The sequence below is a fragment of the Halichoeres trimaculatus genome, unplaced genomic scaffold, assembly GCF_033239565.1.
Source record: "Halichoeres trimaculatus isolate MK-OKI-2021-1 unplaced genomic scaffold, fHalTri1.1 fHalTri1_scaffold_14, whole genome shotgun sequence".
NCBI classification, from domain to species: Eukaryota; Metazoa; Chordata; class Actinopteri; order Labriformes; family Labridae; genus Halichoeres; species Halichoeres trimaculatus.
Genome location: NW_027437192.1, coordinates 32,500,859 through 32,523,165, shown reverse-complemented (window position 1 = coordinate 32,523,165; position 22,307 = coordinate 32,500,859). Strand labels below are relative to the sequence as shown.

Sequence of the window (22,307 nt, the reverse complement as noted above, 5' to 3'; positions counted from 1 at the left end):
CTTCTTTTTCTTCTTCTTATTTTTTTTAGTTTAACATGCACAAATATAATTCTGACAACCTCATAGTCCTGTGTCCTCCCTGACCTGCCCAGGTTGGGAACCACTGGTCTACAGCAACACTGCTTAATTAAAAAAAACAGTTCCCAAGTAGGGGAGACCGGGTATGGTTGTAACATGGCGAGAGTTTTAACACCAGCAATTCCTCCAATCAAGGATAAGATAGGAGTCATATGATCATTTCAATATTTAACTACTTCCACCCTGATCACACATGGTGACTGCCAGGGCTGGAAATAGCTGCATGCAGGTTCTATAGAGGAAAAAAAGGCATTCTGAGGTAAGAAAGTACATTTTTGACTAAGACTATATTTTGTTCAGTTCTGATACTATTCCAGATAAAACCATTTGACCTAGATCAGAAAAAAAAAAAACGTCATTTCTCAGGCTAAATGCGATGTATTTTCCCATGCTAATACAGCTAGCTTAACACTGGCTGACAGGAGTGGAGTGGGTTGTAACACATCTTTAAAACGTATCACAACCATCCCCTTATGAACAACTAAGAACATTTTCTTGATTTGAATAATATTACCTAACACCTAGGCAGTGAAAAAGATAGACTGACAGAGGTGTGCCTGCAGATGTTTTTAAAAAAGCATCTGATGACGTCACAAAGAGTGTAGTGGGGATGGTTGTAACAAAGGTCCACCATGTATTTGACATCACCTGGTGAGGTCTGTGATAATCTTGCAGGGGTTTGAATTAGTGCCATTTGTAGTAAACAAATGTGGGAACTTTGCATTAAAGTTTGAGAACTCTGACTCAAAAATTCAGGGAGGTGGAGGCGCTGAAGCAAAAAGTGTTACAACCATACCCAGTCTCCCCTACTGTTGAAGAAATCTCGGGCTGTTCATATTTTTTTTTAGGATAGTTCATTAAATATAAAAAGCTTTATAATATAAATGTATCTTTTGAACTTGCTGTTATCTATAGGTCATTATGTTATTATGGTTTTACCGGTCTGGCCCACTGGAGATCAAATCAGGCTGTTTGACAAAATAAGTGATGGTGGGTCATAAAGCCAGACCACCTGAGAGCACTGTGTCAGAGCTGCAGCTTGTCCAGGTTCACTGTGAGTCCTCACTGACCTGCTCCAGTCTGACAAGACTGAGACTGCTTTGTTTTTAGGATGTCACAATGTGAGTCCAACCAGTCAGACCTGTCTGCTGACTGCTGTCATGACCTCACACATTTCATTTGATTTAAAAAAGTCCCTGGTTACCACACTCAGATAGAAACACACTTAAAGCAGCAGAAGAATGACTAAAAACTTTATTTATAAAATAAATACAAAAACTTGCAGAACTTCCTCATGAGGCTTCTCTTCACCTGAAAATTACAGAATGTGTCCACACCTGCTTGTTAAGGTCTCAGACAGGATGGAGTTTTCACAAAAACAGGTCAAACTGAACAATGTTGGAGTAAAGCCACATTATTCTGCTTCATCAGAGGAACTTCCATCTTTAAAACCAGGAGTTTAAGTTAAAGTCCAACATTATGGAGTACGAACTGACGACAGTTGAGGCCATTCTTGTGTCATACTGGGAAAACCACTCACCCAGCCTGTTTTAATCTGTTTTTTTTATGAGCTGGGAAGAACCAAACAGCACCTGAAGCGTCAAAATGATGAGTCATGGTTTGGTGAGACGCTGTGTACCTGTAACCATTCTTAAAGACATTCAATCCCTGCATGACTTTGAATCCACACACTGACACACAAACGTCAGGGGAGGTTACTTCCTCCAAGCAAAATGTTGGCAAAGAAGAACAAAAATGTCCCAACTGGCATCATGTCATCACCTTCTGGAAGATCGCCATCCTCGATCTGCCATGGTGAGATTATCTCGATCCTCACAAGTGCAAAACCATTAAAACACTCATGGAACAGAAATCCTGTACGCTGTGCAACACCTCCAAAATATCAGGTTTCACTGTGCTCCGATACACCCCCAGGTCTGAGTTCACACGTCTGAAGTGCAGACTGAAAAACCCCCATCAAACTCAGGAATGTCTGAGGAGATGAGGCTAAATCCAGAAGCTGGACCTTTCCAGAGTCCCTCTCTCCAGCGGCTGGTTTTGTTCCGGGGGCCTGTGCGACTGGCGAGGAGGCCTTCTCTCTGAGTGGGGGAGACTCTGAGGCTGACGGGAGAGACGCTGAGGGGGCTGAGGTGGTCTGTAGTTGTGTCTTGGAGGTGCAGTGTTCTGCCGTGGAGGTGCAGAGGAGCGCGTCACTGGTTCGTCGTAGCTTCTCGGGGGTTCAGTGTACTGAGAGAGAGGAACTTCCTCCATCGCTCTCGCCACAGTGATCTGCACAAACAGACAAAATGTTCAACAGATAAGGTTTTTTAACAAGATGTTAAACACTTCTTTGCCACTTTGACTAGAAATATCAATCAATCTAAGAGCAGCTTTGACAAAGCTTTAAAGAATCAGTGCATCTATAAATAACCAGTTCAGGTGCTGTAATCTCTGTATAAAGCATAGATTACAAAGAGGAAAATACATAAAAATGAGAATACAGTGCATGCAAAACATTTTCACAGCTCTTCACTTTTTCCAAATTTTATGTCACAGCCTCATTCCAAAGTGGAAGAAACTCATTTTTCCTCAAAGTTCTACACACAAAACCCCATTATCACAACTTGGAAAAAAAGGTGTTTTTGAAATTTTTGCAAATTTAGAAAAAACAAACAAACAAAAAAAAAACTATGATGTCATAGTTTTTTATGACGTAGTATTCCAAATTGAGCTAAGTTGCATCCAGTTTTCTCTGATACTCCTGGAGATGTTCCTACAGCTCCATGTGAGTCCACCTGTGGTGAATCCAGCTGATTGGACCTGATGTGGAAAGGCTTACACCTGTCTATATCAGGTCCCACAGGTGACAGAGCGTGTTAGAGCACAAACCAAACATGAAGTCAGAGGAACTGTCTGTAGACCTCGGAGACAGGATGGTCTCCAGGAACAAATCTGGGGAAGGCTCCAGAAACAATTCTGCTGCGTTGAAGGTCCCAATGAGCCCAGTGGACTCAATCATCTGGAGATGGAAGAAGTCCAGAACCACCAGGACTCTTCTAGAGCTGGACCCTCTAAACTGAGGGATCGAGGTAGAAGGACCTTTGGGTGTTCTCCACCTGAAAGTCCAGACCATGGTCCAAACCAAGGTGAGTGTTTTGTTACATTGCATAGATTTGGTTTGGGTTGTTAGTGTCTCACACTGTCTTAATGAAAACAGACTAACAGACCTTACCCAATAAACCTCCATGATATCATCATCACCCATGTCCTTTGCATGTCTCTGTAGTTTACACTGACTGGTCATTTGAGCAACGGGTGGCCAGATTCTCCTGTCCTCTCATATCTTCTCTCTCTCATTCTCTCTGCAAACAATTGGAAAGTTTCAGTGTTTTTATAAATTTTCCATCAGACCAAACATTTATCAGAGATTTTATCTCCTCCTCTCCCCGTCAGCTTCCACTGCTTATTTTGTTTGGCGATGTTTTTTTGTTTTTTCAGTAGTCATGTCGTAATTTCCTGTCATTGGTACAAAGGTTCAAACCATCCAAAATAATGCTTTCACTCTGGGCCTGAACCAGACTGTGGTCTGTTGGGTCTGGACTGAGAGCACCTCTTTATAGTTCGGATCAAGGTCTGGCTGTTTGGGGACGTTTCAAACCTTTCATTTTGGTTTGGACCACACAGAAAAGTCAGAAAATCCGGACCAAACAACATTGGTGTGAAAGCACCCTTACTCAGGTTGGAGACCAAGAACCTGATGGTCCCTCTGTCAGAGCTCCAGAGGTCCTCTATGGAGAGAGGAGAACCTTCCAGAAGGACAACCATCACTGCAGCAATCCACCAATCAGGCCTGTGTGGTAGAGAGGCCAGAGGAAGACACTCCTTAGTAAAAGGCCTCATGGCAGCCAAACTGGAGTTTCTCAAAAGGCCCCTGAAGGACTCTCAGACCAGGAGAAAGAAAATCCTCTGCTCTGATTGGACAAAGATTGAACTCTTTGGTGTCATGTTTGGAGGAAACTAGGCCCCGCTCATCACCTGGACCATACCATCCCTACAGTGAAGCATGGTGGTGTCAGCATCATGCTGTGGGGATGTTTTCCAGCAGCAGGGACTGGGAGACCAGTTAGGATTGAGGGAAAGATAAATGCAGCAATGTACAGAGACATCCTGGATGAAAACCTGCTCCAGAGAACTTTGGACCTCAGACTGGGGCCATGGTTCATCTTTCATCAGGACAACGACCCCAAGACCACAGCCAAGATATCAAAGGAGGGGCTTCTGTGAAGGTTCTTGGGGGCCCAGCCAGAGGAATGGACCAAACTGCCAAAAGGAGGTGAGCCAAGCCTCAGGCTTCATTTTCAAACAGGCCTGAGGCTGTAACTGCTGCCAAAGGAGAGTCAACAAAGAGCTGAATGCAAATCTTATTTTTAATAACTTTGCAAAAATTAAAATTAAAATTAAAAATGTGATTATGGGTTGTTGTGTTCGGACATAAAACATGGAAAAAGTGAAGATCTGTGAATACTTTGGGAATACATTGTAGATCAAGACCACCTAGAAAGTCCTCACAGGACCCTTGAGACCAAGTCTTACCTCTCTGCCATAGTCTCGTCTTTTTTTCTTTTTGGAACAAGGCAGCCCCAGGAATGAAACACAGGCAGCAAAGGACCGGGCAGAAAACACCATCTGGATGACACAAGTCACGATCAAAGGCACCCACAGGATCAGAGTGGTACTCTGGGGAGAGATGGAGGAGTGGAGTTAACAGCAGCCACAAGCTGGACCAAAAACAACACAATCTGAGGCAGGAGCAGATTCACACAAGCAGTTTGGGTAATGATGTGAAACAGAGCCCTGTTTTCTCAGATGACTGAAGAGCTGCAGCAGGACGGAGCCTCAGTCAGTTCTGTGAATAAAACATGCAGGGCAGACTATCAGAGGAAGTGTTCACAGAGGAAATCAAAGGAAAGGAGCTGCTTTTTGTCAGGCACACTACAAAGGGAATGAAATGCTGGAGCTGAGCTATTTTTAGAATTCATGATGAAACCTGTGAGAAGCACAAACAATAATAAAAACAGCTTCTTGACATCTACGAGTGTCAGAATCACAGCTCTAAGTTGTTCTTTCTGTCGACGTGCAGCAGCCTCCAGCCGCTGTGTTCGAGGTCCCTGGGCTCCTCTTAGTGAACAGCAGGTTCATCAGACCAGAACAAAGTTTGTGATAGGAGAGTCCATCTGTGTGTGGGCTAATAAAGCTCTAAGTTTATTAGTTTGTTTCAGGATTTGCCTCAAAATCAACAAGAACAAAAATAAACAGACAAATCAAGTATGATTGAAGGATATCAAGAATTCAAAGGCAGAGCTCTCATTGGTGGATGTTGTTGACGTGTGGTGACAGGTAGTAAGTTAGCATTAGCAGCATAAATAAATACATAGAAAAAATTTAACAGGAATTACTCTGCAGAGTTAAACACTTCCTACTTAAACTAAAAAACCCATTTCAAATAAGAGGGGCAGGTTAATGTACAAACTGTCAATTCTCAACTTTAATTTCCACAAATATTTGATGAGAATATTTCCTTTTTTTCCCCATCACTGTATGTTAGCCATGTAGTGCCAAATTTTACCATTGAGTAACTTATTAATTCATTATAACAACTTTCATTATAACCTCCACCAAGCATATTATTATTGTCACTTTAGTCCTACTTTAATGTTATACTCCCTTTCAGCAGACTGTCTGCTACAATTTGGTGTTAGTTGCAGGTTTGTATGATAATTTGTTTCCTGACAGTGTTGAAAATTACGATGACCAGTACATATTTCATATTCCAGATATTAGTATTTAGAATATTGCCAAGATCTGTATCATACTTTTACATTTGATTTGATTTATTAAGGATCCCCATTAGCTGGTGCCATAGCAACCAGCTAGTCTTCCTGGGGTCTACATTAAAATAAACATACAACAATTATATAATTATAGATGCAAAATGAATACACATCACATCATACAATGTGCAACGAATAAAATACAGACATTTGAAAAAACTATAACAGCATTACAGATGACGGAAACATACAGTAAATTACAGTGTTAAGTAAACCTTAAGAGTTCTTTTAAAAGATAATTTGCGAAGAATACAGAGGGTTTGGGGCAAGTTATTCCACAAAGTCAGTGATCTAAAAATGAAAGATCTCATTAATGCATTGTTTTGGTTTTTTGAAGTGGGTAATTCAAGCTGTCCATTACTGGAAGCTCGAGTATAATGATTGCATAGTTAACTAAAAACTATCTGTTCATGTATAAAAACTGGCATTTTAGCTGTCATAACTGACTTGAACAGCACAAGTGTATTACACTTCAACCTATTTTCAACAGTAAGCCAAGACAGGCAGGCATGCATACGGCTTACATTAGACCTTGGTGAGCAGCCCAGGACTAACCGTGCTGCTCTGTTCTGGACTACCTGGAGCTTCCTGAGGTCACCACTGTTAGCAGATGACCACACTATGGAGCAATAGTCAAGATGACATAAAACCAAACTCTGAACTATCCAACGTAAAAGTGGACGGGCAACAAAAGAAGCACATTTCCTAGAAACACCTATTGCTCTTCCCATTTTTAAAAGTATACAATCAATGTGCATCTGTCAGAAATTATGGTGACCCTGTCTTGTATTGTTTTGCAAAGCAATCCGACCATTTATGGTGGAGTTATATACACATCTGGTGCAAACGGCCCGATCCCACAATGATAAAGAATCCTTAAAAAAAATCCTGGATCCACACAGTGATCCGGATCACCTCTAAAATTTAATCACTTCTTTCTTATCCCATTTTGAACATTTTCTGAAAATTTCATCCAGATCCATTTAGTACTTTTTGAGTTAGGTTGTTCAAACACAGACAGACAGACTAACTCTCCCTAAAACAAAACCTCCTTGATGAAGGTAATGTGCTCTTATTTCACCAGCAGTTACCAAACGCAGGTATTGAACTTTTTTTTTTTTCTTTGATCAAGAAAATGTGAGAATGTATGTCAGAATCAGAAAAAAAACCCATTGCTCTTCCCATTTTTAAAAAACCCAGAAGATCTGTTTTAATTGGACTGCAGCGCCACCTTCTGGCCCAGAGTCTCACACACACTGTTGTAAAGATGTGAGGTTCAACCAGACGCTCTTTTTGGAACTAATTTTCATTGGTCACGTCAACTTTTTACCAGATACAACGCCGCAAGGTAAGGTATTTAACAGAACAGTTTTTGCATTAATGTTTTTGCTCTAGCATTTGTGTTGTGGCTTTTGCAAATTGTCTGACACCTACAGGCCACCGTATTTTTTTCATCTTAGGATACTCTGTCTGGGCTGCACTGTGGCGCAATGATTAGTGCTGCAGCCTCACAACGAGAAGGTCACAGGTTTGATTCCCAGTTGGCCTGGCAGGAGTTAGCACGTTCTCTCCGTGCATTCGTGGTTCTCTCCTGGTACTTCAGCTTCCTCCCACAGTCCAAAAACATGCTTATCAGGTTAATTGAACACTCTAAATTATCTGTAGGTGTGAGTGTGTGCATGAATGGTTGTCTATCTGTCTGTGTCAGCCCTGTGATTGGCTGGTGACCAGCTCAGGGTGTAACCCACCTCTCACCCTAAGACAGCTGGGATAGGCTCCAGCCACCCACAAATCTGAACAGGATAAGCGGTTCAGAAAATGAATGAATGATAGTTTGTCGTACCGTTTGTTTTCACTGCTGTTCTAGAGATAATGTGAGCTGTGAGATCAGGAAGTAAACAGTAATTATGTATGTCACCTTTTACTTTGTGTTTGGAATTAATCACTGATGTAATACTCTCACAACAAGCAGAGCCAGCTATTCACTGTTAACCTCCTGAACTATGTTTAAATCCAGCCACAGGAAAAGGTCCCTGTACTGTCAGACCGGAGACAACTGGCTTCACTGAAATGTCTAAATCCTGCTGATGTGTGTGTGGTGCTGTGAGGCTGAGCAGGTCTGACAGTCCATCACTGGAGGAGGACAGAGCCTGGAGTCGAGCTGCCACCAGCCCAGCAGCAGCAGCAGCAGCAGCAGAGTGAGACTGAATGACACACAGCTTCACATTTTCCCACACCTCATGTCCAGTTGTGCTTCTCCACAAAGGGCAGACAGGAACCGCACAGAGAGGACGCACCGCTGTGCCCCAGTGACAACAGTCTGCTGAACAAAGAGCCAGCTGCTGCTGCTGCTGCGGCCTTGATCTTATTATCCCACTCCCACCCTAATGCACTCACATAGATCCGCGTAGGGTCAAAAGGACACTCGTTGGTGATACTGGAGTAGCCAATGGCATCAGGGAAGCGGCAGTGAGTCAGGAGGCTCCGCCCACCGTGAATGATGGCCCTCACCACAGACACAAAGAGTCCGATGGCTGACGCTGCTGCCATCAGAGCTGCTGCCAGACTGATGGTGAAAAGGGACCAGGTCTGAGGACAGAGAGGAGGAAGAGCAGTCAGGACGGGGATGAAAGAGCTCCCAGTTTGGAAAGTGGAGCATGAACTTCACAGAGGAGAGAAGTGATGGCAAGAGAGAGGATTATTAATAGAAACAGAGAAAATACAAGAGAAACATCACACAAACAAGAAACAGCAGCATCTTTCTTGGCTTGACTGGGTCTGAACGTTTCACAATTGAAGATTTAAATAGAATATTGAAGTTTTTAAATTAAAGGATCGATGATTATCAGAGTTGATAGTTTGATAATATACCCTAGTTTTCCTGTGAAATCTGTTTCTGTTAATCATCATTTAATCTCCATATAGAGTCCTCAGTGTCGTATTCAGTCAGAACCTTGGCTCCAAACCAACTTTTGCATCAACTCCATAGAGAAAAACCTGGATCCAGAGTTCAATGAGTAAATATGACTTGTTTTCAGTCAGCCGTGGTTAACCGAGGCTGAGACACAAACACATTTATAACTCACAGCCTGTCAACCGCTGACTGTCAGTCTAAATCAGCCTGTGGCAACCAATGACAATGGAAACTTTTAGAGGAAGAGGTTGAAGTCATCACAGGTGAGGCATACAACTGAGGAAGCAGATCAAAGGTTTCCAGCACTGGATCACAGCGATAACCAAAAGTTTTAGGAAGAAAGCAAACTTTCTGACCCAGAAACAAAGGAGTTAGTGAATGGGGTGAGGGATCAAATGGACTCATGGGTAGTTAACTGCAGCAGAGGATCATAAAGTAAACAACAATCAGAGGAGGACATCACGTCACTGATGGGCAAAACATCAAACACTCTTCATCACACACCAGGATATCTGACATGTTGACAGGAGCCACGCTGACTTCATCATCTATTTTCAAAGAGGACACGTCAGTCAGCAGACTGCCTCACTCTGGAATATTATTAATCAAAGTTTTAATATACAAACTTCAACTTTAAATTGTTGGTAAACTCTGTCTGCTCTGTGACAGGTTCTAAGGGTATTCAGACCCAGGGCCGGCCCTAGCTCAGCAGGCGCCCTTGGCGAAAGACAAAAACACGCCACCCCCCGCGGCAAACACGCAAACATACATACAATAAAATAAATACATAATAAATTGTGAAGATAAACATATATACATTCTTTATTACTTTAATGCGCAATAAAACTTTACAAACAGAACTTCTGTGAAAATAAAAACAATACAGCAAATCTTAAAACTTTTCAAAACAGTGCAATTAGCAAAAAATGCACATCATTGGAATATTTAGAACCATAATAAAAATAACTTAAAACAAATAACACTTCCATGTTTAGAAGATCCCCGCTTGACCGGAAAGAGAACTCAACTACCCATGAGCGCAAGCGCGTGCATACTGCCGTAAAGGTACAGATCTGCCGGTTGCGTGCATTTGTTTTGTAGGCGAATCACAGAAGCCAGGACTTCACTTAAAAGTATTCTTCTGTTTTCAGCAAATGTTCGCAGGATGGATAGCGATGAGGTAATTTATTTAATTTTGACTAAATGACGATGTTTAAAATCGCTACGTTCAACTGGTTTTATTACCGTGAAGTCACCCCTGCGCTTGTCCTGTTGAAGCGATGAAGTAAATAAAAGGAAAGACAACCACGAGCTGGGGATATCACACACTTGAAATAGGTCTAAACAAAACTATGCTGGTACGTTCTCAAGAATACTGTGAACAGATGGTAAACAATCAACAAGCACTTACAAGTCCAGCAATAAAAGGGCCAAGTCGGCATCCGTCAGACATCCCTCCTCGTCTTTTATTTCACGCCAGCAAATGAACACCAAACCGATGTTTATTCGTGCCCCCACCAGCAGATGGCGCCCTAGGCGGCCGCCTAGGTCGTCTATGCCAAGAGCCAGCACTGTTCAGACCTAATTATCACGTCAGAGATGACTTCATCTCCACATTTGGGTGATTTAGAGAATAAATACGAACAGCTGATGAAGCTGTGCTGAGTGTGGAGGAGGCCAACTGTGTGAAGCCACCGCTGTGTCTCTGTGTGCTGTGTGGCATTATATCAAAGTAAAAAACCACATCTAATGAGGTGTGTGGTTTCTGTGTTAGCCTCATCTTTAAATCTAATTGAGTGATTTCATTAGTCTCCGGTCCTGTGAGCCCTGTCACAGTTAGCTGTGGTCACAGGTCACTCACTACATGCCTGATTTTGGCATATAAAAACTGCTGGTCTGAATGATAACAATGGCATGGCTCTGTCAGCAAAGTTTGATATTTGGTGGGATAAAATGTGGGACAGACATCAACATGTATCTGCAGGCTTCAGTTCCCTACTTTGAGGCCACAGGTCCTGACAGGATTCAGCAGGACTTGAGTGGAGTATTGTTTCGCACAACCAATCACAGACCAAGCAGATGTGTTTATGCTGCGTCCAGTTTAAATTCAGAGTTTAAAGATACCAACCTGTCCGACTGAATACAGCTAAACCCTGCTTCTGTTGGCAGAATGAGTGAGTGTGTTTGTGACTTGGGTTGTAAAGGGGTCGACTGACGTGTCTATTGTTGACAGAGACAAAGTGTTTGGAGTTGTTCCATTTCTTGTAGGTATCGGTATTTCAATTAAACATAGCACTAAGTCATGGAATCATATAAATGATTTGTAAATGAATCAACAACGTAGTCTCTGTGTCTACAGTCTGACACCCGTCATCTCTCTGTGCCTTAGAGCTCAGGCGAGGTTTGAAAACCATTAGTAACATCAGTCAGCCACACCATCACACACGCTGACAAGTTCCTTCACCTCCATGAAAACACACCAGGCTTTAGGTTTTACTCACTGCTGTAACCAGCCGTGCATCAGTCCTCTGTGTGCAAAAGCCTCCAAATATGTATGTATATATGTATGTATGTATGTATGTATGTATGCTTGTATGTAAGTATATGTATGCATACATTTGTATATATACAGTGGGGAAAATAATTACTGAACGCGTCAACTTTTTTCTCATCACATTTATTTCCAAAGATGCAATACAAACAAAATTTCTACCAGACATTGGTATGAACTCAAATAATCCACACATGAAAAGAAATCACAATGTTCAGGTCCATAAATTAAGATTATGTGGAATTAAGTACGATAACACAGGAAAAAAGTATTGAACACGCTAACTGGGACTCATCTAATACTTGGTGGAGAAGCCTTTGTTTGCAATGACAGCTTCCAGACACTTCCTGTATGTTTGAACTAATGGCCCACACTGCTCAGGTGTGATTTTGGCCCATTCCTCTGCACAGATTGTCTTTAAATCTGGAATTATTTTTTGGTGCCCTCTGGTGAACCCTTTTCTTTAGTTCTTTCCACAAATGTTCAATTGAATTGAAGTCAGGTGATTGACTAGGCCATTCTAACAGATTGATTTCCTTTTTTTGAAACCTTTTGAGAGTCAACTTTGCCATGTGCTTTGGATGGTTGTCCTGCTGGAAGGTCCAGCCACGTCTCATCGTCATCATCCTGGTGGATGGCAGCAGATTCATATCAAGAATTTCCCCATACGTGGCTCCATTCATTGCTCCGTCAATTATATTAAGTTTGTCAACACCATGAGATGAGAAACAACCCCATGCCATGATGCTTCCACCTCCAAACTTCACTGTTGGTGTAGTGTTTTTTGGCTGATGTGCAGTGCCATTTCTCCTCCAAACATGGTCTGTAGTATGACAGCCCAAAAGTTCAATTTTGGTCTCATCTGACCAGACAACATTCTCCCAGTATTCTACAGGCTTGTCAAAAAGCTGTTTAGCAAACTTTAAACCAGCTTCAACATGCCTTTTCTTGAGGAATGGAGTCTTGCAGGCTGAGCGTCCATAGAGGCCATGGCGGTGGAAAGTGTTGCCTTTTGTTTTCTCTGTAACAATTGTACCTGCTGCCTCAAAGTCTTTCTTGAGCACTTTCAGGGTGGTCCTTGGCTCGTTGAGTACTCTTCTGACTATCTTTCTGACTCCCTGGTCAGAAATCTTGCAAGGAGCTCCTGTGCGTAGCCTGTTGATGGTAAGGTGGTGCTTGTTCCACTTGGGAATAATGGCCCCAACGGTGCTGACTGGAATATTCAGGTGCTTTGATACAAGTCTGTAACCAGTTCCATTCTGATGCTGAGCAACAATCAGGTGGTGAATATCTTCAGAGAGCTCTTTGCTGTTACCCATCATGAGGTTTGTCCTATTTAACTGCTTGGTGAAAAAACGACCTTTTTTATAGGACCATCAATTTGCTCTAGCCCCGCTGATGTTGGTTTGCACTAATTGGAAGTTAACGTAATAATTACTGACAGATTTCAGGTGGTATGGTGCATTTCCTTGCCAAAGTATACAGCCTTTCCATGGTGTGTTCAATACATTTTTCCTGTGTTATCGTACTTAATTCCACATAATCATTATTTATGGACCTGAACGTCATGATTTCTTTTCATGTGTGGATCTTTTGACTTAATACCAACGTCTGGTAGAAATTTTGTTTGAATTGCAGCTTTGGAAATAAATGTAATGTGAAAAAAGTTGACACATTCGATACTTATTTTCCCCACTGTATGTATGGATGTATGTGTGTGTATATACACACACACAAACACACACACACACACACACACACACACACACACACACACACACACACACACACACACACACACACACACACACACACACAGTTTATCACGCAGCGGAGGGGAGTCGGACCAATGATCCATCCTGCATAGCTTTCTGTACACCCTGCAGCTTCTAAATGACAAAGTTGCTACTTTGAGCAAAACACTAGTCTTGAAGTTTGAGGGTTACTTCTGTAAGGGAAAGGTTTTTTTAAGTCATATTTAGCAAATGACCGAAGATTGGATTTAAACTAGTGACAGCTGTAACACCTTACACCCTCTTAAGGATGCAAACTTATTTTGAGTGGCATAAAAATGTCTGGTTGTTCTGTGGTCAGTTTTCAGAAGTGATACTGCGCTCTGGACCCAAGTTTGACTGAATTCTGACAGGATCAAGACTGTCACTGAACATCTGGTGTTTTGGAGTCAAGAGTGACCATGCTAATTGGAGACCTTGAGCTGAACATGTGAAGCTGACAGTCCCCCATTGACAAACTTCACTCTGAAACACCTGCACCATCTGTGGCTGTGGTAATTAAATGTGCTTTTATATCAGCCTCAGTTAGCTCTTTGCCTAGGGGGTCAGGTTGTGGTTTTATTTGACTCAAGAGTGTTCAGAATGCATTTTGATTCTAGAAGCAGTGTTTCGCTCCATTCATCCGGACAAGTTATCATTCTTTTAACAGTAAACTCAACCGGTTAGCAGCATTAAAATGTCTGGTTGTTCTGTGGTCAGTTGTCAGAAACGATACGAAACAACAGAGGCAACATCTATCAAGGTGTTTTGGAGTTAATGGCAACCATGCTAACTGGTGACATTCAGTTGAACATGTCAGTGATTAACAGCTGAGAGTCACCAGTTAACAGAGTCACACTGTACACCGAAACACCAGCTGCAGCTTTAATCAAATGTGTCTTTTCCATCCAACCTCAGGTCACCAGGTTTAAATGATGTTAACTGCTGATATTCTAAATGCAGTTTTTACTTTGTGGAGTAGATGAAAACTTTGGTTTGATGACGAGGTTTTGACCAAATACAACACTTAGGACTAGGGCTGAACAATTAATCGAATTGAAACTGACATTGCAATACGATGTAATGCAATTTCCAGATCACAAAGGCTGCAATTAAAAAAAAGGAGTTTCATCTACACAGACCTGGAGGAAATACAGTAACTTGTACAGAGATCTACAATAGAATGACTGAGGATGGCAAAGCCATGCCCTACAGAACAGGATCAGGGCTACTAAAAAAAAAAAAAAAAAAAGACGTCCAATTTTTTGTTTCTTACAATTTTTTTAAAGAAAAAAGTTAGAATTCTAAGATTAAAGTCAGAATTCTGTGGAAGAGGATTAGGGCCACTGACAAAAAAAAAAAAAAAAAAGTCAAATTTTTTTTTTTTTTTACTATTTTTTCTGTGGGTAAAAAAGTAAGAATTCTAAGATTTAAGTCAGAATTCTGAGATTAAAATCAGAACTCTGAATTATATTTTTTTTATTTTTTACTATTTTTTTCCAGTGGCCCTAATCTTCTCCCTTACTACACTTTGTTCATTTTGCTCTATATAGTTTGTTACTATTACTGACAACTGGTGGTCAGGCAAAATTTCACAGTGTTCCTTTTTCTTTAGGAATGTTTATATGTTGACAGTATCCTTTGTCATGTCCCTTCCCAACAAAATCGCATGCTAAATCGCAATCTCAAATTTGTCAAAAAAAGATCGCAATGATATTATTTTCAAAAATCGTTCAGCCCTACTTCGGACTCAGAGAGAGTAAATAAAAAGACGTAGTCTGTATGTAGTTTTCTGGCTCATTCTGTATGACCCGGGTCACAGACTCAGCACTCTGTGTGCTGGTCTGGCTCTGAAAGGGGTTGTTGTATATTGACACAAGTTTATGCCTTCATATTTCACAGCCTGTAAATCTCCTTGGCTGATATTAATACATGAACCATCCATGTGGTCTGATACCTGGACGGCTGAAAGGTACAGACTAATAAAAAGTGAAACTGCAGCGTGGCTCAGCTGCTCTCTCTGACAAAGGGAATGGGAGTGGTGCCTGGGCTTACTCATAATAATGTACGCTCACGGCCTCGTCGGTCCCGTCTGAGCAGCCTGACAGCTGACTGAGTAAACAGAGAGGAGAAGTCGTGCTGCACGACTGAAGGCAAAGAAAAAAATAGAGACTATACGAGCTCTGCAGGACTGCATTCAGGCACCTTAGGGGGAAAGTGAAAAGCTCAAAGGGACAGCTGCTTATCTGTCCTGAGAGGAAACAGAAACAGGAGGGGGAATGTGCAAATGTGTGATTTGTGTGGTATTTTATGTGGTTTTTAAATAACTTCTCACTAATTTAAAAAAGCCTTAATAAGAGAGTAAAGAAAGCACAAACCAGGCCTCGACTCCTCTTGTTTTTGGACAGGACGATAGCCAGGATGCCAGCAACAATTGCCTGTAGAGAGAGATAGCAGGTTCTTATTAGAGAAAACTTACCATCATCATCATCATCTTTATCCTTTTAATGTTTCTAAATCTCTGAAAACACACCCAGTTGAACTTCATTTATCATTTTGTCACACTCTTTAAGGAAGCAGGCATGAGGAAGATGCGGTAGAAGGTCAAAAGCTAATTTCTTTCAGCTGCCTCAGCTGTGCCGTCACTACAACTATCTCAAAAATGTCTCTAAGTATGTTGTTTGCTGTGGAAGTTGTTTATGCAAATCCTAGAGAAAAAGTTACAGCAAAGCAGTCGTCTTTATGGAAGCACGGTGGAGTTCATTCAGTTTGTCAGAATGGAGCGATAGAGGGAAAAAAACAGACTGTGAGCTGGGTATGAAGCAGAAAAACTGGAGGTGTGTGTGTATAATTTAACTGGAAGCTTGAGCAGAACACCTGACCGACCGTTTGTTGTGGATTTATTTGTTTGGAACATTTGTACAGTGCTGTACGATCCATCCAGGCTCGCTCTATTAAGAAAGATGCATTTGCAGCCTGCGGTTCAACAAAACAAGCTCTGATGGAAAATCAGTTCACTGATTAATAACCTGAAACTGGCCCTGGAATAAAACTGCTGCTGCTACACTCAGGTTTGTTTGTTGCTCTTTCTGCTGTTTGCTTCCCTCACACTGCTCTTATGTCCCTCAGACTTCTCTTGATACCAGATGATGAGTGGTCAGGTTTCTGCAGTGTTACAATCAGGGCTTGACAGCCACTGTGGCTGGTGGTTTCCCAGAGTTACTAACCACTCAGCATTTTCACCAGCCACAATTTTGCTGTTGGATCATTATGTTTAATATGATTAAAGCCAACAATGACATGCTAAAGTTTACTAAACTAAAACTAGGCCTGTCACGATAATCAATAAATCAATTAACCGAATGATAATTAAAACGTCCTTGGTAAGTTTGCCAGCTTCGATAAACTGACACGTGCATGCATGTTTGTTTCCCTCCTCTCTTTCAACCAAAGAGGCTGAATGAGAAGATGGCTCACTACGTCCATCTGCCTAACATCAGGGTGCATAGGTTCTATAGCGGATTTAGCGGATTGAGTCCTGAGGGGTAAGGAGGAAACACACGCTAATATGAGTGATGGCACCAAAGATACGGTTCTTAAGCCGCCTGCCACAGTCCCAGTGTGGGAATATTTTGTTTTTTATCAGAATGAACAAAGTGTGAGCTCATGAACACCAACGAGCTGATATGTCGCATTTGTTTGAAAATAGTGGCGACGAAGAAGAAGAAGGGGAGGTGCAGCGGAGCCTTGTTCTTTGACAATCCGCTCTCACTGAGGCTTTTGGTCTGCAAAGTAAACAGAAATAAAAGCGCCAAATGGTGGGCGCTCAAAGACAGCTACTAACCAAAGAAATGCAGCCCTTCAATACGGTTGAAAGCCAGACATGTTAAAAATGTTTGACAGACGGTACGGATTGACTGGGAAAAAGTACATGTTACAAACAATTCAGGAACTGTATAAACTCCCTTTTATTTAGGCTATAGTTTTTATTGTTGTTTGGGGTTTTTTTGGAGTTTCGTTTTTTCTTTAGAGACAGGGTCTATGTTTTATTGTTTTTGATTAGTATTAATTATTTTCATTGACATGTAATTTTTTCTAAAAGAGAGTCCATTTCATTTTCATTGTATTCTTTTCTATCAATTACATCAATTACAGTTAAATACTCTTAAGAAATTAAAGTTTCTTGCTTTTGATACAGTGTACTCACTTTATTTTCCGATTTATCATAAATACATCAATGAAAAAATGGAAAAAAAATCAAAATAATATTGACAATATTATCGTTTATCAGCAATATTATTTTGGAAAATTATCGTCTAGCAAAATTTGTTATCGTGACAGGCCTAACTAAAACTTTTTTAAATGTAAATGACCTCTGTTCACACTCAAATCAAGACTACATAAAAACAGGTCATTATCAGGTATTCAGCTCTGATCAGGTTGTGCTCCTTTCATATAAAATTAGGACGAAGTAATAAAATGAGTAGTTTATCATTGAATAGAATAAAAATGGTGAAGGGGTCTCAAAGTTCATTGAAAGATAAAAGCTAAACTGAAAAACCCAGCAAGAGATACCGTCTGCTTGAATATTTACAACAGTCATTTTCCTGCAATAAAGAAAGAAACATATTTTCTGGACTATAAATGACATTCGTCAAAGAGGAAAACATATATATGTCACAGTGAGCTATAAGTCATTTATTTAGAATGATTTTTGTTTACGGTATTTCCAGAGTGAACTTTTTACATATAACTTTGTTTATTAAGAGGTTTAAATATTATTCCTACAGCACCTCATATCCAACCTTGCAGAGCAGATGGACCTGCCTGATTAAGTTTCTGAAATCCTGCAGATCCATCTTGTCAGGCTCCAATGACCAGCGATTTCACTCGACTGAATTCTGACCGGCCCAATCAAGGAAGAGAGAGGCGGGAGCTGCAGGAGCAGCAGAAGTGACGAGCAGACGTGACGTCAGCAGACTTTCGTACTTGTCAGTGTTCCTTTGATTCTTAAGGTAACTTTACAAAAACAGCCGCAGTCGTCTGACGCCATTATCACAACTGTTTCTTGTGTTCCTGTAGTTGTTCGTCTATTGTTTCTCAGCAGCAGCAAACATAAGCTACGTCATACCGTGGCTTGATGTGGATAGGACCGTGGTGAGTGTGTTAATCAGAACGGTTGTCCAATCACCAGCTGCTGATTTTTTTGAAGGTCCCACCTCTGAAAACAAATCTGAAGAGCTGCTACCCAGATGGACTAGTGAAATATTTCCATATTATATATGGTATATGAAACAGTCCGCCTGGTGTGTCAGGTTACCTCATATCTGACCATACTTAAGTTTCACTTTCCCCTCTCTCTGTGCACTCCTCTCACTCACTTCCCCAATGCTGAGCTAAAATGAACTCCATCAGATAAACATCTTCACTTTTAGAAAGTTACAAGAGTTTTGATGCTAGTTTGTGACTCAGATCCTGAAAAACAGTTTACAATGGAAAGGAAGAAGACGAGAGTAACTCTAACCTTGTCTTGTGTCTTTAAATGTTTTTTTATACTGCCTGTTCATGAAGCACAATTTCTAGCACGTTTTTCTCAGCACGTTTTATTGCTCATACCAAGTCTTGATCCTGATACTTGGGTTTGCAAAGATAAACTTCACGGAAGAGGTGAGGAAAAGCAGCACACTGTTTGTGTTTTAAAAACAATGAATAGTAAAAAGCAAAAGCTTGAGCTCATTAATTCCATTAGACTTAGTCCAGATAGTTTTGATGTGAAAGTTATCTCAATCTATTTTACATGCTCTCCTGTATGCATGCAATACAGCATGCAAAAATCCAAGGCTGCCCTGAACACAACTCCCACCAAATGATGCAAGACTATGATTATGAGATGGTGACATGACTATGTGTTTTTCTCCTTTCACTGAAATTTTTCTTTCACTACAAACCAGATTACAACTTCACCTGAATCAGTCCAGTGTGCTGCCAGGCCCAGCAGAAAGACAGGACAAACGTCTGTTGTCAAACTGATCACATCATGTTAAAATCACCTCACATGTTTTCAAAGACTGTGCTGTATAACTTCAGTGAGGCATGATGGGAAACCAAGTGTCTGAAGTGTCTCTCTGTAGATGTTAATCCGTTTAGTTAAAGCCCAGAAACAGTGGAGCAGCCTGTCCTCTGTTAGTGAACTACTCTGCATGTTGTTTCAGGATGTTTAGATCGTATTGAACATCTCGTGAAAAGATGGTGTGGCTGTTGGACTGTTTTAAGTTCATCTGACTTTGAACCTGCCTGCCTTGAAAATGATCACTCTGCTGTATGAGATGGACACACTCACCACGAGCCCCGAGGTTAAAGCAAACACATTGGAGATAGCGTACTCCATGGCTCGGGCCTGCCTGTGGAGGTTGATGTGTCTGAGCACCACCCCGTGCACCAGCGCCCCCAACAGGAAGTTCACATGACCAATCAGGACCATGCTTAAACCCATCTTCATCAGAGCCTTGGGATCATCCAGGCTGGCACAGCACACTCCTGTGGACATGAAACCACACATGAATGACTTCATGTGACAGGAAACTGACAAATCACACTTCAGGACAAAGAGTGGCAGTGATTTCACATCATGTGATGCCATCTATGGTGTTTGGGATGCTGTATTGATCAGAGACACAGGGCTCAGGTCAAAAGCTCAGAGGGATGTTCCCTTATTAATCATTAGCTGTTAAACACATAACTACAGTGCAGGTCGCTCTGACAGGAAACCAATCAGTGTGGACCCCCCAGAAATGAGAAACTACATTTTCAACTGGCACTGGCTCAAATAAAAGTCAAGAGCACAAGTCAAACCACCAGCTGCTGTTAAAACAAAAAGCAACACACACTGAAGCATAAAAATGAATATTTCTGATTTCAAACCACCACAGCTTTCAAAAACTTTAGAAAAAAAAAGCTAGCTCATAGAGTGGGTAGGATTTCCACGTTGATCTGGCTTTTGCGCTACACCTGTGAGCAAACACTTTAAAAGCTTTGTGTTCAGGAACTTAGTATTTACATCCTGCTCCTGAAGAAACGGTTAGTAGCCTTCTGACACAAAACTGTGCTTATTTCTCCAGTTTATCCTTTGTGAGGAGTCACCAGCTCCACCACCTACCTCACCACCACACCCAGCCACTGAAACAAACACATGTCTGCACATTGGTTAAGTTTGACTGAAGTTAGTGAAGTAAACTTAGTAAACTTAGTAAAACATCCATTACCCGTATCTGCCATCTCTATCAGGTCACCATTCGTTTCGGTGAGTTTATTCCCAAGAGCTGAGAGCAGCGTGTGTCACCTTCCCTCTCCACAGCACGCAATCTCTCACCCACACGGACCCACGGTGTCTCCTCTGCTCTAAGTTTCACAATAAACTCTCGCTCTTCTTTCAGGTTATGTTGGTCGGGACGTAGGACTATCTATCTCGAAGGTAATAGAACCTGTACCCGACATTATTTCAATATCACACTTTGTGCATCGTATAGAGCACGTGAACATCTTTATTTAATACGCACAAAGATATGGTGCTTTTATTTTGACAGAGCTGCTAATTACCAAATGACTGTTGAGATTTCAGTGACATCGATGCACACAAGCGCAGGTGTGCCCCCGACCATCACGTTCTTTCATTGGATGTAGAAACTTTGGCAGCCGGTCTCCGCCGGATAAAATTAAACAATTGAATATGAATATCAGGGAGACTAACCTAGCAGTAGTAAAAATCCAAGATAGTCAAACAGAGACCTACCCTAAAAATTATGAAATGAATAAATAAATAAATAGGAAACAAAAGAGAGATTTACGTGAGTCAGGATAAAAAAGATGATGGGGGGGGGGGGGGGGGGGGGATTTACCCTTATTAGTGTAGAAACTAAAAAATAGGGACCCAAAATTAATACAAATTAGAATAAATGAATAAAATAAATACATATTGATACTTACCATCAAACAAACAAACAAACAAAAGCAGGGACACTTACTCTTACAATTATAAAAAAAATAAATTATCTAAATTTCTAAATACATAAATTCCATTCATAATAATAATATTAATATTATTTTTATTATTATTATTATTATTATTATTATTATTATTATTATTATTAATAATAATAATAATAATAATAATAATAATAATAATAATAATAATACAATTTTTTACACAAAACAGAACAGTAATGAAAGATTTATTGAATTTTTTTTTAATACATAATGAAAGGTTATAAGCTTGAAACCCTTTAGGTTATCTCAGAAAAAAAAAAAAAGAAATGATGCAAAGTGTTTTTATTTTTTTAGAACCCTTTCAATCTGATAACAACAACATGGATTGAAAACATTCTCTACACATTCCTCCAAAAGAGAAAAACACATAGTAACCAACAACAGAAGGTCTGGAAAGTTTTTAGCATACTGTGTGAAGCACAGCACATAATTATTATTTTTATTTTTTTTTTTTTTTTAAGGGTTCAGCTGAAGACTGAAATTATGAGATATGCTTGGTTTCAGGAGGATTCGCTTCCTTAACACATGACACTGATGTAAATGACTTTGGTGCCACCAGGTGGAGAAACAGCACCATAGCTAAAGGGGAAAGGCAGGGGACATGCAGTGAAATATTCTTCCTGCTCAGCATGCGTCATTATTCAGAAAAAATTCAGAAGTGTCTGAGTCAGAGCAGCAATAAGACCATCTGACACCTGGGTTTGGACCAAAGTTAATTTATTTAACATTCAATTAACCAGTAGAAGAGAAATATCCATCCTCAAACATTATCTACAGATACAGTAACACTTTGTAAGAGATACTTAAGAGCCTTCTGAGGTCAGTCTTCCTCTGCCACCACGAGTTAGTCCTAGCTTTGGACACTCCAGTGCTCTCCCCAAGCTTGACTTGGTCGGCCCCATACCACACTGATGTGAAAGGAGGACAGGTGACAAACAAGCTGTAAGAAAAGTATTGGTCAAATCCGAATCACAGGCAGTTCATGTGCGCAGTCAATACTCCAGAAAGGGTCAGTGGCCAAAGAAAAGATCACAATTAAAGGCTAAAATCCAAAGAGT

At 40.9% G+C, this 22,307-nt stretch overlaps 1 protein-coding gene across 1 annotated transcript; it reads right to left on the bottom strand.

Moving 5' to 3' along the window:
• Positions 1 to 1,314: 1,314 nt before the first annotated feature.
• On the bottom strand, positions 1,315 to 20,777 carry tmem54b (transmembrane protein 54b). Its single transcript, XM_074687098.1, has 6 exons — positions 20,469 to 20,777; positions 19,547 to 19,743; positions 15,585 to 15,644; positions 8,367 to 8,558; positions 4,672 to 4,815; positions 1,315 to 2,367 (listed from the first exon to the last, which is right to left on the bottom strand). Exons 1-6 carry the CDS (start codon positions 20,479 to 20,481, stop codon positions 2,086 to 2,088), a joined length of 888 nt encoding a protein of 295 aa, XP_074543199.1. The 5' UTR covers positions 20,482 to 20,777; the 3' UTR covers positions 1,315 to 2,085.
• Positions 20,778 to 22,307: the final 1,530 nt, after the last annotated feature.

What these genes read in the sequence shown, in the direction of transcription:
- tmem54b (XM_074687098.1), bottom strand. An exon ending in ACAAGAGGAGTCGAGGCCTG is followed by an intron (nt 8,559 to 15,584) that starts GTTTGTGCTTTC and finishes CTCTGTCCTCAG; the next exon opens with ACCTGGTCCCTTTTCACCAT. An exon ending in TTGACCCTACGCGGATCTAT is followed by an intron (nt 4,816 to 8,366) that starts GTGAGTGCATTA and finishes ATCTCTCCCCAG; the next exon opens with AGTACCACTCTGATCCTGTG.